Consider the following 16778-nt stretch of genomic DNA (forward strand, 5'->3'; position numbering starts at 1 on the left):
GCTGGTAACCTCATGTCTGTACTGGCTGTACAATACATCAGGCAGCCATTCCAGACTCTCCGGGACGTCCTGGACGAACCTTCCACCACTATGATAGTGCAGATCAACACAACTAATGTCCAATATTTCCGTGTAAGTTTGTGTGTGTGTTTACTAAGATACTGTAACCGCCAATCAGTCGGTTAGAGGGTGAATAATACTTCTCACGTCGTACACGAACATTATAATTCGGTCAAGTAAGTCATACATAGGCACTCTTACATAAATGTTTAATCCAATATATATTTACATAACAATCATGGCTATGTAATTAGTCTCATCTTAACACAAAAACAATGATACAGTCTACCTGTGAACACAATAAGTACTAGTTAAACTTACGTGTTGAAAGTCTAGAGAGAAGCCAGGGTAGGTGTTGACTCATGGGTAGCTATACTGAAATGCCCACCCTATAGCCTGGCCCCTTGGCTGGTCAGCTATGGCCGAGTCAGGTGATTATAATTATACATAAACAAACTCCCTTCACACCCTCCAACCTCCTTCTGGGCCTCTCATCTTCAACCATCTCTACATTGTGAGTTACAGCCTAACATAACATTTGTTTATATGTCATCATAATTATGTACCGCTTGTGGTAACACTCACTCGGTTGAGCGTTCACGCTCAAAACCAGATCAGGCCTTTGATACTTAAGTTTCTCACGTTCATGCCACTATGCTGCCCTCAGGCTGGTGGTATTTTAACTTTAAATTTGTCACGTTCTCGTGACTATGCTGCCCTCAGGCTGGTGGTATTTAACTTTAACTTTGTCACGTTCTCGTGACTATGCTGCCCTCAGGCTGGTGGTATTTAACTTTAACTTTGTCACGTTCTCGTGACTAAGCTGCCCTCAGGCTGGTGGTATTTAACTTTAACTTTGTCACGTTCTCGTGACTATGCTGCCCTCAGGCTGGTGGTATTTAACTTTAACTTTGCCACGTTCTCGTGACTAAGCTGCCCTCAGGCTGGTGGTATTTAACTTTAATTTTGTCACGTTCTCGTGACTATGCTGCCCTCAGGCTGGTGGTCTTTAACTTTGTCACATTCTTGTGACTAAGCTGTCCTCAGGCTTGTGGTACTTATCAGTTCCTTAGGACATCTCGGTCCTTTGACGTTCGGACATCACCATCTTCATGTGTGGATACCCAATTCATTCTCCTGGCCGACTCCGTCAACCCTTTCCATTGCTCCCTCCAACAAGCATAATTTTGTCACAGGTCGCAACATTGTGGACGTCGTCGTCTTAACCACTGCCTGTCGGACAAGTCCATCCTCGCCAGCCTTGACTTCCATCACTCGACCAAGGTGCCATTTGCTGCGTGGACTATTCGCTTCTGCTATATTGATTAGGTCACCAGGGCGAAAGTTGCGCCGTGCTCTGAAATGCACTTGTCGAGTTCTGAATTGAGGGAGGTACTCCGTCAGCCAGCGCTTCCAAAATTGATCTGCAAGGTACTGGACATGCTTCCACCTTCTGTGGTATGATTCGCCTATTGACTTTCCACCTAAGGGAAGGTTACCCTTTTGACTTAAGTGCAAAAGATCAGCAGGAGTGAGAGCCTTTGGTTCATTTGGAGTGTTTGGAACCGGGGTGATTGGCCTCTCGTTAACTATGGCTTCCACTTCACAGAACAGTGTTTGCAGACGTTCATCGTCTAAAACTTGTGAGCCCACAATCGCCTGCAGAACCTTCTTTACTGTGCGAATCTGCCTTTTCCATACTCCCCCCATGTATGGGGCAGCTGGTGGATTGAAGACCCAGTCAATATCTGCTTTCAGTAAGGCACCTCTGAGTCTGTCATCTTGCTCCCAACTTTTCACTGCCAGTTTGATCTCTTTGGCTGCCCGTACCATGTTTGTCCCATTATCCTACCTAATACGCTCCGGTGTACCTCTGCGTCGTGAGAACCTTGTTATTGCGTTGAGGAAGGCATCTGCGTCTAATGAGGCCAAGACTTCTAGATGAACAGCCCTAATAGTAAGACATGTAAACAGACATCCCCAGCGCTTAACTTGTTTCCTCCCTACCTTGATAATGAATGGACCAAAACAGTCCGTTCCAGTGTAAGCAAATGGAGCCTTTCCAGGAGTGACACGATCTATTGGTAAGTCAGCTTGCCTTTGATGCCGACTTCTCCAGTTGTTCCGTCGGCACACTACACAGCGTCGTATAATCCTATCAAGCAAGCGTCTGCCCTGGGGAATCCAATACCTTTGCCTCACACACGCCATCGTGTGTTCTCGTCCGGCATGTCCGGCTCTCTCTTCGTGCATCTCCCGCACTATGATTTCGGTGATGTGGTGGTCTCTAGGCAGCAAGATTGGTTCCTCACCACTTCGCCCAAGAGGGGTTCCTTTAATTCTTCCCTTTGATCTGAGCAACGTTTGCTCGTCCAAGTAAGGTTCCAGTTATATAGCTTATTGTCCTTCGGCAGCTCACCCTTTATGACAGTTTGGATTTCTTTCTCATAAGCCTCTTTCTGCACCAATTTTATAATTGTCTGCTCAGCCGACTGTAGTTCCTCAGTGCTTAGCCTCTTCAGTTTGAGGCGCAGGTCTGCGGTCCTTGTACTGGACCCAAGCCACCAAATGAACCTTTTAATCCATGCCACCCCTCTCACCAAGCGGTACCATGATGAGTACCTGAGTCACAGTTTGGCGAGGGACCACTTTGACTTCTCGCTCACTGCCAGATCAACTAGAGATCTCTGGTGTACTTCTCGTTTCACATCCAGTAAGTCGTTCAGAACTGCTGGCAGTTCCTTTCCCTTTGGCCACCGTTCTTCAACACTGAGTAGAAAGTCAGGACCTCGTATCCACCGAGATCCTGCAACCAGGTCCAGGACAGGTAATCCCGTATTTGCAACATCTGCTGGGTTCAGCGATGTGCCGACATGTCTCCACTGGTCAGTTCTTGACAGCTCTTGTATGACTGCTATCCTGTTGGCTCCAAACGTTTGAAATCGTCTGCTCGAATTGGCGATGTACTGCAAGACTAGCATGCTATCCGTCCAAAAATAAGATTCGTGTATGGTCATGATCATTTCTCGGCGAATCGTTCGATCAGCTTTCACTGCCTGGACAGCTGCACATAGTTCCAGCCTTGGTATTGTCAGTTGCTTGAGAGGGGGCCAGCTTGGCCCGTCCGTACATGAAGAGCACTGGATACTTCCTCCAGAGTCTACCATTCTCAGATAGGTCACCGCACCGTAAGCAGCCTGCGATGCATCGCAGAAGGTGTGCAACTGTGCTGAGATGATTTCTTTAGCACATGCTGTTTTTAGGCATCTGGGTACCCTTAATTTCCCTAGGTAGGCCAGTTCTTATAGCCAGGTGCTCCAGGTCGTGTGATTAACAGCCTACAAAGGTTCGTCCCACCCTAATCGACGCCTGCATTCACACTGAAATAATATTTTAGCCCTGATGATGAATGGGGCCACGAACCCCAGTGGGTCATAAATAGAACTGACCAGGCTTAGTATTCCTCTGCTGGTCGCTGGCCTTGAGTTAGGTTGCACCTTGACGGTGAGCTGATCACCATCCAGGAGCCACCTAGCCCCCAGGGGTCGCTCCATTGGCAATTCGTCTTGCCTCAGATCAATTTCCTTCAGTGCATTTTGCCTCTCCTCCGGTGGGATGGTAGCCAACACTCCTTTGTGATTCCTGGCCCACTTAGTTAACCGAAATCCCCCACACGCCAACAGTCTTCGAAGCTGACACGCTAACATTGATGCTTCAGTTGATGAGTCCAGCGACATGAGCAGGTCGTCAACGTAGAAGTTGACTTCCGCTTGCGCCATCATGTCGGGAAACCCGGATCTGTGGTATTGGAATGCGCGCCGGAGAGCGTAAGTTGCACATGAAGGGCTCCACACCCCACCAAAGATGTGCACCTTCATCTTGTAAGTTACTGGCTCTCTACTCAGGTCTCCATTCTCCCACCAGAGGAATCTTAATGCATCTCGATGTTCTGGCGCTACATAGATTTGATGGTACATAACCTCCACATCTGCCATGATGGCTGTAGTTCCTTGGCGAAACCAAAACAGGACTCCAAGTAATTTGTTGCTGAAGTCTGGACCTTGTAGTACCTGGTCGTTCAGCGATGTCCTTTTGTTTTTGGCTGCACAGTCAAAAACTATGCGTACTTTGTTTGGCTTATTTGGGTTCAACACCGGGTGATGAGGCAGATACCAGACCAGTCCAGTATCTGACTCCAACTGGCACTTAGGCACTGATTCAGCATATCCTTCAGCAAGCAGTTTACTTATTTCCTCTACGTATCCTTGTCGCAGCCGTGTGTCCTTGGATAGTCTCCTTCGCAGCTCATCGAGTCGATGCTCCGCCACGGCCTTGTTGTTTGGGAGTTCCGTGTTCTCATTACGGAACGGTATGGGAAATTGGTAATGACCATTAGTTTTGATGCCTGTCTCTGAGCATAGCCTCAACACTCTCTTGTCCTCAAGTGAATGAGCTGCTGACTGCAAGGCTCCTGTGTCTCCACTTTCCAGCTCCCAAAAAAGCTTAACTTGTCTTTCCAGGCGGGTTTCAGGACTCACGACAGTTTCGGTCATCAGGCATCCTGACATGCAAACTCCTTGTGCGTCTTGGTGCCCCACCGGTCCATTTACTGTCCAACCCAGTTGCGTTTTTATGGCGAATGGCATTCCATCCCTTCCTGCTCTGACCTCCAAGGGTACCAGGGCCTGTGGCACACCCTGTCCTATCAGAATTTCTATGCTGTTGCTCTGTAATTCTTGTAATTCCACACCTCGCAGATGGGTCCACCTTGAGATATCACTTGTGTTCGCTACGGAGTTGTGCAGCGTTGTGGGGAAATTTTGTATAATGAGTACTTTCGGCATAAGTATGGTTCTGCCTCGTTTCATGCCTGCGCCAACCACTTCTAGATCTACCTCCGCTGACTCGAGTATCATCTCTTGGGCAAGTGTACCCATGGTTACCAGGGTAGGCGTCCCTTTCACCCTTAGTTTCTGTGCCAGATCTTTGGTGCAATACGACCTGTTGCTGCCTGAGTCCAAGAGAGCTAAAGTTCTGATGTGATTTCGTTGGTGTGAGTCCTTTCCCCGAATCTTCACACTCACTATGGGCAGTACAATCTTGGCATTTTTCGTCGATTGTCAGATGTCGTTTTCGCAGCTGTATGGGTTTTCATGGGCGTCCTTTGTCCCTGTAGCATAGACATGGCTTATTTTTCCGGCCATGTACGAACTGTCGTTGGCTTTCTGGGTCATGCCACCATCAGAGGTGCCTGCCACTGACTCCTGTTTCACGAGACCTTGAAAATTTCGCTTTACGCCACCCTTGCGTGTGTTTGACATACTTGCAGTAAGTGCCTCCCTTCGTTCTTGATGCAACAGTCTAGAATGCTTCTCTTTGCACCCATCAGTGCCACACCTGAAGCGTGACCAACACTCAGCAACAAGGTGGCCCACTCTCAGACACAAGAAACAGCAACGTAATCTTTTTACCCTCTCTAACTTCTCCCTCACTGACATGCTACAGAATTCGTCGCACACTGCTAATCCATGTGCTCTGGAACACACTGGGCACGAGCCTTTTCCATAGCTTGTTTCTCCTCTATTGCCTTTCACTTCACTGATAGTCACTAGGCCCACGGCACGTTTGCTTGGCGATGATCCTTCTGGTCTTTTCTTACTTCCTTCTTGACTGTCCTCGCTTGATAGCAGAGCCATGTCATCCATCGTCACCGCTTTCTCCTCCAAATATAGCGCTAACCACTTCACCAGCCCTGTTCTGTGTCCTGTCGACTTCTGATAATTTCGTACATCATCCACACAGCGTTCCCTCAATTTGGGGGGAAGCTTGGTCACCAGCGTTCTGAAGGTCTGCCTTGTTTCAAGTTCAGACATCAAGTTCAGATTCTCCAGATGGCTTACTGCACCCCATAGCTGAGATGCCAGTTTTCGCAGCCCTTCGTCGTCGAACGCCCCCACTGAGCGAGCGTCTATGAGCCTTTTTACCAGCTGGTCCGCATATGCATACTTATCTCCAAACCTTGCCTCCAGAATCTTGATTGCCTTGTTGTAGGCTCTGTCTGGCTCTAGATAGTCGCATCCCATGATTGCTTGATGTAACTCTTCTCCTTCACAAGCATCCATGAGCAGTTGGTACTTGTACTTCTCTGGCACGGCTGCATTCGTCATATATCGACGGAAGTCATGCATAAAGGTCCAAAACTCCGCCCGCCCTTGTCCTTTAAACTTGGGAAGGGTGGCTTGCGGCATGCGCATCGTAGCCACTAGCTCTCTTATTTCTTCACCCTTCTCTGATGCTCCCTGTGGATGCATAATTGCGACTTGAGGAGCTTTGTTTGCAAGCATTGGTGGTAAAGACGATGCCATTTTCTCGACATTGACCGATGCTTGTTGCTGGGTTTCTTCCCGTACTATTGGCTTCTCATAATTGCTGGAGTTCTCTGTCGAAGGCTGTGAGCTGTCACTTCTTCGTGTTAGTGCTGATGTCTCTTGACCCGCCACCATTCCAGTGTGCATCGTTTTCATCCACCCTGCCTTAAGCTCTCGCAGGGCTCAGTTTACTTCATCCGACACTGCCTCAGCTCTGGCCACTGCTTGTTGATAATACAATTCCCTACTGTGACCTTCCCGTGGATCTCCTGGTATTGCAAGCTCATTTCCTGTTTCACCACTCTCTGATTGTACCTCGGCGGGCGGATCCATTGTCATTAGGTCAAAATGTTTGCTTCTATCTAGGTCCGACTCTCCTTCCATGTCATCAATATACCCAATCTCCGACATCTTGCTTATTCAGGTAATTTGAATTGCGTTCGTTTCCACCACTCTTAAGTCAGGGCACGTTCGTGTGCCTTGTCTCACTAAAATGATCAGGGCACGTTCGTGTGCCTTGACTTGTACTCATTTATCAGGGCACGTTCGTGTGCCTCGTCTTAGAGTCGCACCTGATATCATTACAAACTTTACATTGATATTTGGGTTATTTACAAAGCAATATCACTTCAGTCAACTATGACTGCTAATTGTGTTCTGCACTTACGTCAGACAACAATAATGACATGTGTTTTCATTCTCATATGCACTACACTAGGAGTGATGAAGATCACCCAGACAAGACTATTTTCTGGACTAACAAGGTTTAACTATTATCGATGTGAGAAGTATACGGACGTTGCACTGCACTTCTCGCCACTGGATACGCACACATACACACTCGTCCCTCGAGTGACGCGTATTGGTGAGCCAAGCTACACTAAGAGTGGCTGAGCTCACTCTGACAACATTATTTTCTTCAATAACAAAAGGTTCAAATATTATCGCCACTATAAATCTACGGGCGTTGCACTGTAATCCGTGGCACTGGGAACACACGCGCATCCCTCCAGTGGGTTCAGTTGAGTTGACCTTGGTTACTCTGCTGCCCGCACGTTCATTCAAGCTAACTCACTGCTACACAGTAGACATCCACGTTTTGACTATAACCGCCAATCAGGGCGGTTAAAGGAATATTCAGACTCGTCACGTCAAACTCGAACATTATAATTCGGTCAAACCTGTTGAATACAATTCATTTAGTATTTCAAATAAGTCATACATAGGCACTCCTACATAAATGTTTAATCCAATATATATTTACATAACAATCATGGCTATGTAATTAGTCTAATCTAAACACTTACAATGAGTACTCAATTTGCCATATTTCTATATTGTCACACTGATAAATGATGCAATGGACACAGTCTACCTGTGTACACAATAAGTACTAGTTAAACTTACGTGTTGAAAGTCTAGAGAGAAGCAAGGGTAGGTGTTAACTCTAAGATATGGGTAGCTATACTGAAATGCCCACCCTATAGCCTGGCTCCCTGGCTGGTCAGCTATGGCTGAGTCAGGTGATTATAATTATACGTAAACAAACTCCCTTCACACCCTCCAACCTCCTTCTGGGCCTCTGATCTACACCATCTTCGTACTCTACATACTGTATACGGGCAGGCACACCCAATAAACATGACATGACTTACCGCCTAACATAATGTTTGTTTATGTGTCATCCTACTCATTGCTGCTTGCGGTAACACTCATGAAGCGGATGTTTCCTGATTCTGTAATTGCTCGAGGCATGAACATGATAAGAGCACAATACACAGAGGTTGTGAGGACGTTAGGACGGTGTGTCACCGAGGATTTAGTAGATAAACTTAGAGAAAATAAATTTTCCATTATTGTTGACGAAACAACAGACATTAGTACGATGAAAGCATCCTCTGTTCTTGTAAGATTTGGGGATTCACCAACAAACAGCATTAAATCTGGTTATTAGAGGTGATCAATGTATATGGTGATGAATCATCTACAGGGTCAACAGGGGAAAATTTTTATAATTTAATTGTGAAAACCTTAGAAACACACCGAATTCCACATGAGAACCTGATTGGCTTTGTTGCTGATGACTCTAGTAACATTATGGGAGAACACAATTCTGTAAGTTCGGAGGCTGCAAAGACGCTACCACGGCATTGTGAAGACATGATCAGAATTATATACACCTATTTTTCCCATAGTGCTAAACGACAACATGAATTTAATTAATTTCAATCATTCTGTACTGTCAAACCACACAAAGTTCTGCATTTTAATCAGACCCGCTGGTTATCATTCCACCAGGTAGTTGAAAGAGTATTAGAGCAGTGGCAGCCCCTAAAAATGTTTTTTACTTTAAAAGAATCAGAGGAAAGATTGGTGGCCGTACAACAAATAACAGAGAGTCTTAGGGAATCTTCACTTTTATTGCACTACAATTTTATTAATTTCATATTGCCCAAATGTAACAAGTTAAATCTACTGTTTCAGAGAGAGTCACCGACTATACATTTGTTACACGATAGTATATGTCAGCTTTACAGGAATCTTTTGGGATATTTTTGTCGTCATGAAGTTTTTAAAACGGGTAATCTTGATGCAGTTGATCCCAGAAATGAAGAAAATCACCTCCCAATAGGCCAAATATACTTGGGAGCAACAATACTCGGCCTACTGCAAAGTGAACAATATAGAGAACTCCCTAATATGGTCAAGGATGTACAATTCAGATGTCGTATCTTCATGATAAACCTTTGTGTGCAATTACGTCAACGATTTGATTTTGGCAGTAAGTTTTTATGGAAGTGTTCATTTCTGTCATCAAATAGGGTATTTGATAATAAATCCAGGAAGGAGATGCTATCATTATACGACTTTGTGAAGGCGGTGTCCCGCATATACTGTACAGTGGCAGTATACAAGTTTTAGATGGTCAATGGAGAGACTTAGATGTGATTGCTATACCACCCGAGATTAAGGACAGCAGTGACATAGTGGACGTTTATACAAAACTAGGGGAACTTAAGGACGGTGTAGATGTTTCCCAATTTAAGGACCTTTGTACATTTGCTTTGCAGGTATTTTGTCTTCCAACATCCAATGCAGATGCAGAGAGACTATTTTCTGAATTGAATTTAATGAAAACAAAATCCAGAAACGCTCTGCAAACTCCCTCTATTAATTCATTAATAGCCTTGTCTGAGGCCGTGAAATTCCAGGGTGGATGTATAAATTTTACACCAAATCAGAGGACGATAACTTGTGTTTGATATTTTTAGTTCAATTAGTGTTTAATGTTCCCATGTTGTTATAATATTATATGATTGTAGGGTTTTTGTATGTGCATGTTTATATTTTGCCAAGACATTACAATTGGTATACCTAAGATTCATGCATTTTAATGTCTATTAATACCCAACGAAAACGTGAGGAAAAATGACGTCATAGAGTTGAGGAATAAACGACTCGGTGGTCGGCGGAGCCGGTTGTGGTTGATTGCTTATAATGTAATGAAGGTTTGTAAATTGTAATGTTTATGTATATTTATATTTATATGTGGTTGGATTAGGGTGATTGTTAGAGTATTGTTTTATATTTATGAAACTGTTGTACGAGTGTGGCGAATTGGCGATTGTTAATGTTTGTTTATTGCTGGTTGTTGGTGTTTCTTGTCAACATATTGTGCATTCCAACATTGTGTTCGCTACTCCTCTCCTATAATGATGTAGAATACTTGAGTAAGAGTGAATAGTACAGGAGCAATAGGCTAAACATGAGGTGAAATGTAAGTAAACAAAACGTTCGAGTCTGTGGGGGTCGGTTACCGCCCGGTTCCTGGTAAGGTGTCTAGCTCGAGAACATAAGTACGTAACAAAATACATTTTTTCAGACTAGAATTACATTGTTTTTTTGTGTGTGTGAATAGTTTATAATATTAAATTCTGTAATACTGTAATAGCTTTAACAATGACATGTTAAGTACGATGTTTGGATCAGTCTGCTCAAAGCAACCCATAAAAGCCGACGGCTTCAGAGCCGGCTCAGTGCACACAAACTATGGGCAGTCTTCGGACCTCCCCCACTGGCCTGCGTTGTAAGTTGACTTCTGTCTTTGATCGGGTGATGTACTCATGGTATTCATTGTTGAGGCTGGCTGGCTGTTTTGGTGTTTTATGTATTTATGTTCTAGAATCGTGTATTGATTTGGTTGTCAGTGATATTGGCAACCTTTAAGTAACCTGGTATGTTCAAGTGATTAGTATTATTTCATTGTTATTAGTGGTAGGCGTTTCTTTACTCCAATCATCAAGTATTCATTTATTAAAAGGGGCTGCATTCAATCCATACATTACACGGTAGTTGGAGTTGTTCTCAATACAAATTTAAGAACCATATATTGAAATTCTCTTTAATAACAATCACTTTTTGTTTGTTACGAGCCTTACCCCTTTGACACGTAACAAGGATGTCATCTTCGTTGGTGAGCTCGGAGGTGACTACAGAGGCCGATATAGGACCGGCAGGGTCGTCCACAGATATTGCACATGTGGAGGGCTACATTTAGTGTGGGAGGGGCGACAGCAGCGTTTTTCCGGCGTTGGCGCTTGTCTGCCTCAATGTGCAGTCAGGCTAACTCGAAAGTATTAATACCTTCTTGTGTGGTACTCCTCCAAACGTTACAGAGTGGAGTAATCGTCTCCCGGGTGAGGGGGTCGATTTGGCACTTTTTCAGGTTTGTCTTAAGACTATCCCTATACTTTTTCAATTGCCTCCAGCATTATATTTGCTATTCATTAAGTGACTGTAAAGTAGCTGCTTTGACAGTCCACTGTCGTCCATGCGGGTAGCATGGCCAGTGCAACATAGCTGTTCTTGGATAATGGTAGCCTCTATGCTCCTACAATTGGTGTCAGCGAGAATACTGGCATTTGTTCTCTTGTCTTCCCAGCGAACTCAAAGAATGGAATGTAGAGTACGTTGGTGAAAGTTTTCAACTGCCTTGAGGTGCCTCCTGTATGTGACCCATGTCTCGCTGCCATACAGTACGGTGGGGAGGACCACTGCTCAATATACGTGCAGCTTTGTAGATAATTTCAGTTCCCACAGCTGAAGACAGTGGTACAGAATCCGCTAATGGTTTGAAATGCACATCTGATCCGATGTTGAATCTCTTCTTCGATGTCCGCGTTAGTGGACAGGTGGGACCCAAGATATTGAAAGTGGGTAACATTAGAGAGGGTAGTACTATTAACCTGGATGGACGGTGGAGGTGTGGCTGAGCCAGAGACAAGCTGAAGTGTGCATATGCATCTGCGTAGGTGTTCAGGATCTCCGTAGGTCGCGTTCAGTGTAAGCGACGAGGGTAAGGTCGTATGCATACTGAAGTTCAGTGATGGAAGCGGCCGACATCTTTGATCCTGCTTGGTACCGGCTTATTTTGAAAAGTCCTTTCATCCGGTATTGGGTGTCCACTCCACCAGCTAAATCGGCCCTGGCACGAATAAGGAAGGCAATCAAGAAATTGGAAAAGAGAGTTGGTGTCAGTACACATCATTGTTTTACCCTCGCTTGGATGGGAAAGAACTCAGGCTGGATGCCATTATTGTGTAGGGCAGTGCCGTTCATGGCAGCGTGGACCTGCCTCACAATTGCAATAAATTTTTGTGGGCAACCCAAACGACTGAGGGTTAGCCAGAGGGCTTCCCTGTTGACAGAATTGAAGGCCTTGGTAAGGTCAATGAAGGCCATGTACAAGACTCGAAGCTGTTCTCTTTACTTTTCCTGTATTTGGCGGGCAGCAAAGATCATGTCAGTGGTGCCACATGAAAAAACAGAGCATTGGATTCTTGGCCTGTCCTAACACTATATTTATGTTGTTTAAGTCCAGTTACAAGATCTTTACCTGTCTGTCCTAAGCAAAACATATTACATTCCTTGTAAGGAACCTAATGCAACCACCTGTATTGTTGGGGGAGTTCTTGATTAACATTTGTTTAACAGTGCATGAGTTTTTAAATTCCACATTGACGTTCCAGGTGTTTAGTTGTAAAGGAATTTGAGAGAAATTTTTGTGAAATGGAATCCAATGCTCTTTTGGTTTATTTGAGGGATAATAAGGATTGCCTTGACTATGATAATGCCTCCTCAATATTACCTTGTAATTCAATTGACAGTAAGAACATTATAGAATCCAGTCTCATTAAACATGCCGAATCCGTCAACATGAATTTGAGTAATGGTATGTACAAACTGGATAATTTCGTAATTAAGAAGATTTGTAAACAGGTGAGAAGGTTGGGTCATCTTACCCTCTGACCTGACTACCGACTGCTGCGGTGCTTTTTGAAGATTAGTAGGGTCACTACCTAATACCTGACCATTGTGGACTTCGTGTTTTCTTCTTTCCTTGTGGTTATCAGCATATACCTGGATCACGCGCACCTACAGTGATTTACTTGCATATATATATATATATATATATATATATATATATATATATATATATATATATATATATATATATATATATATATATATATATATATATATATATATATATATATTTATAACGAAGAGGAGAACTAGGGAAAACACAAACATCTTGACTAAGTTGGGCTTCTTTTAATCGCTAACGTTTCAGAAATAATAATTTTCCATCATCAGAGCCTAGAAAACAAAAGTTTTGAAAGAGTTTTAAAAATATAGGTGATATACAATAAAAACATAACATTATACGAAAATTTACCTTCGATAAAATTAAAAAAAGAGCAATACAATTTAAAACCGACAAAAATGACGAGAGACCTACATAGAAAGCTAAAATCAGGAATAAAAAGTGTGAAATATAATATACAGGGGGGGTATTACCTTAATTCAGACGAGCCTTAGTGTGAAAAACACAACAATTCACAGGAAGCCATATCACAAATGGATGGCTTTGCTTTATATTGGTGCAAGGCTTCCATAATGAGGTCTGTCTCACAGTCGCTCTTGCCGAGAACTGAGAAATCGGACGGCGAAAACAGGTGGTCATGTTGGTGGGCGTGGTTACGAATAGCTGAATGTGGTGGTTGTGTGATTAACTGGCCTGTTCGAACGGAACGGCCCAAGTGTTCATGGATGCGAGTTATCAAATGTCTTTTAGTTTTACCTATATATGCTGCCCTACAGCTAGCGCACGTAAATTGATAAACAACTAAGGATTGCAGGTGTGTGGGTATGGTGTCTTTAATTTTAAAGAATTTTTTAATTGAACTCTGGGTTTTAAAGATTAGTCTAAGAGAAATTTGTGGATAGAATTCATTGGAAAGCTTCTTAAGTTTATTTCTAAGGGTGAATCTGAGTGGGCCTGTTTACGGGATGGTGAAATAGATAGAATATTTAGGGACGGTGTGGATTTGAGGCTGTGTGGGGCTAAAAAACCTATTTAGGGTTTTTACAATATAAGTGTCTGTAAATCTCTTAGGGAAACCATTGTTAAAGAGTAGTTCCTTTATGTATTTTAGTTCAATGTCCAAGTGAAAATAGCTTGAAGATATATTAAAGGCTCTGTTGGTAAGAGTACGTGCTAGATTACGTTTGTAATTAAGAGGATAAAAGATGAAAATTTTGAACTCAAACCAGTGATGTCTTGAACACCAGAGGAGTGATGCTGCCTTGGTCCACATTCTGGATTCTCTCTTCATACAATTTTCTCTTTTCGTTTTCGTTCTTAGTTGAAATTTGTGATTAGTACTTTCTCTTGATAAATATAATATATGGTTTTATTCGATGTCACCGAGTGTGTGAGAAGTCCTTCTACAGATATTAAATGGAAGAATTGTTAGTTATTGCTTCACATTATTCAATTCCTACTTGTAGTCATATAAGAAAAACATCACATCAAGAATGTAATAATTAAATACATAGTTTAAAATTAATTGGAAAAATGAAGAAGTTAAGAATTTAATTAAGTTGAATCCAGAGGTAGGAACAGGAGTTCAGATAGAATTAGAACGGATATAACTTAAAAGAGACAAGTTTGTAACGCGAAACATAATACTTACTCCAACAAACTCGAGAAGCAAAGGGACATACTCGTAAAGAAGCTCATAAAGCTCGTGAAGAAGCTTGTGAAGCTAATGAAGAAACTCGGTTAGCAAGGGAGTATGAATTAAATGTGGTAGAATTGAAGGCTCGAGCGAATGCAACTCACGATGAGAAAAGGAGACGAATTTGATATGCTTAACAAATTAGTTTCCCCCTTCCAATGAGTTAGCTCCTGAAGATTATTTAAGATTTATTTTTAGAAAACTGCTGCTGCTCACTTAAAGTAGAGATCAATGGACTTGGCTACTTCTGACAATATTAATAGAAAAAACAGCTAAAGTGTACAATAATTTAGAGCAAACTGATGATTATGACTATGTTAAAGAGGGAATTCTTAATGCATTTTCCATCACAGTAGAGGAATATCGACAAGTTTTAGACTTAGTAAGAAGTCTAACATACCATACAGGCGTATTAAGAATTTGCCTCATTTACAAAATGGGGTAATTTGAAAAGTGTGTTAAATTAACTGGTCAATAAATATGATCACTTAAAGAACGTATACCATACGATGTAAAATCAACCTGAGGGCAAAACCTTGGGACTCATAATTGTTCAGTTACAGTTATCAAGGACTTATGTCAGGCAGGAGAATGTCACTTCCTCTGTAAGTAAAAGTAAACCGGTGTCTCATACTATGAATATGAAAACAGAGGAAGATCTTTTTGAATGTTTTGAATCAAAATGAACTGTTTCCTTAACTGAAGGGGATAATATACAGTAGTGACTATATTGTTACAGATACTGGTGCTGCCCAAAGTCTTTTTTATGTAATACATTACCTGATGTTGAGAAGAATTTTACTGGGGAGAAAGTTATATTGAGAGAATTATCCACTGCCCTTTTGGGTAATCTTGCTAAAATTTACCTAAATTGTCCCTTACTCAAAGGCACTGTCATAGTCAGGGAAAATCTGTCAAAGTCAACTTTGCCGCAATTGTGGACAAAAACCTGGAAATTGGTACAGATGTTCTTTGTGGTAATAGAAAGTTTTGGTCCTAAAGGGCAAAGGTTTCAAGGTCAAGGTCAGTCAGAGTAGCAGGGACAGATGCTAAACACAACCCCAAAACGGCTCCCCGAAGGTCTGGAATGATGGTTTTTGAGTCAAAGTAATCTCTGTAATAAAGCAGAGCCACACTCTAAGGCACATGCACCGGGTTATATACACGGGGTAATAATAATAATAATTTTACTTGAGTATACAGGGTATAATAATTATATAGAATATGTAATATAAAATTTCTCTTTTCTTTCCATTTGTTTTTGTGCAAGGGACAATCTCGACAGACTCTTGTGTGCCCAGTGGATCGTGTGTTAGGCGAGACTGAGAAAGCCTATTTAGCTGTGTAGGATTAATAACAGCACCAACGTATGGCTAAAAGCAACATTTTTATTTGCTAAACTTTCGACAAATACTAGATATCTTGTCTTCACCAGATCTAAAACATGACATAAAGTACAATAATATTTAAAATAATCGATATGATACATTAAATCAAATCAAATACAATTTTAAGTACAGTATCCTTATTAAGAAAGCTGGACCGTTGTGTGGCAGCTATTGGTCGGGTGTTGGCCTGTACACCACCAGCTCAGCCAGCATGACGATCACAGATAACACCAAGCCAGCGCTCAACACGTAGAAGGCCCCTTGTACCTACCAATGCACATATAATACGTCAACTTGTAAGAGAAGTACATACATTACGTGCATCCCGTAAGATGTCTTGCATATGTGAATTAAGAAGGTCAAACATTTGTTAATGTGAAGTTTATGATACATATTTTCATTGCCAGAAACACAAGCATCTATGACAGAAACACAGCCACCTGTTACAGATACACACCCAACTGTTACAGAAACACAAGCATCTATGACAGAAACACAGCCACCTGTTACAGATACACACCCAACTGTTACAGACACATCCACCTGTTACAGATACACAACCAACTGTTACAGAAACACAAGCAACTATTACAGAAACACAAGCAACTGTTACAAATACACAAGCAACTGCTACAGATGCACAACCAATTGTTACAGATACACAAACAACTGTAATATACACAACCACCTGTTACAGATACACAACCAACTGTAACAGAAACACAATTACAGATACACAACCAACTGTTACAGATACACAACCAACTGTAACAGATACACAACCAACTGTTACAGATTCACAACCACCTGTTACGGATACACAAACAAATGTTACAGAAACGCAACCATCTGTTACAGATACACAACAACGTGTTACA

At 42.4% G+C, this 16778-nt stretch overlaps 2 protein-coding genes across 2 annotated transcripts in view; one reads left to right on the top strand and one right to left on the bottom strand.

Annotated features, from left to right (window-relative positions):
* Positions 1–1170: 1170 nt before the first annotated feature.
* On the bottom strand, positions 1171–1893 carry LOC121873897. Its single transcript, XM_042377776.1, has one exon. The coding sequence runs from the start codon at positions 1891–1893 to the stop codon at positions 1171–1173; it is 723 nt and encodes a 240-aa protein (XP_042233710.1).
* A 9688-nt stretch (positions 1894–11581) lies between these two features.
* The window catches only part of LOC121873898, an 8448-nt gene continuing 3251 nt past the window's right edge, over positions 11582–16778 (top strand). The window contains exons 1-3 of the mRNA XM_042377777.1: positions 11582–11645; positions 15401–15535; positions 16453–16571. Of these exons, the coding sequence (XP_042233711.1) occupies positions 11582–11645; positions 15401–15535; positions 16453–16571 (318 nt within the window). The remainder of the gene's footprint in view (positions 11646–15400; positions 15536–16452; positions 16572–16778) is intronic.

This window comes from Homarus americanus, unplaced genomic scaffold (assembly GCF_018991925.1).
Source record: "Homarus americanus isolate GMGI-L3 unplaced genomic scaffold, GMGI_Hamer_2.0 scaffold25827, whole genome shotgun sequence".
Taxonomy (NCBI): domain Eukaryota; kingdom Metazoa; phylum Arthropoda; class Malacostraca; order Decapoda; family Nephropidae; genus Homarus; species Homarus americanus.

Bases quoted from the DNA above. Each gene is read 5' to 3' on its own strand.
- LOC121873897 (XM_042377776.1), bottom strand. From the start codon at position 1,893: ATGGTACGGGCAGCCAAAGAGATCAAACTGGCAGTGAAAAGTTGGGAG.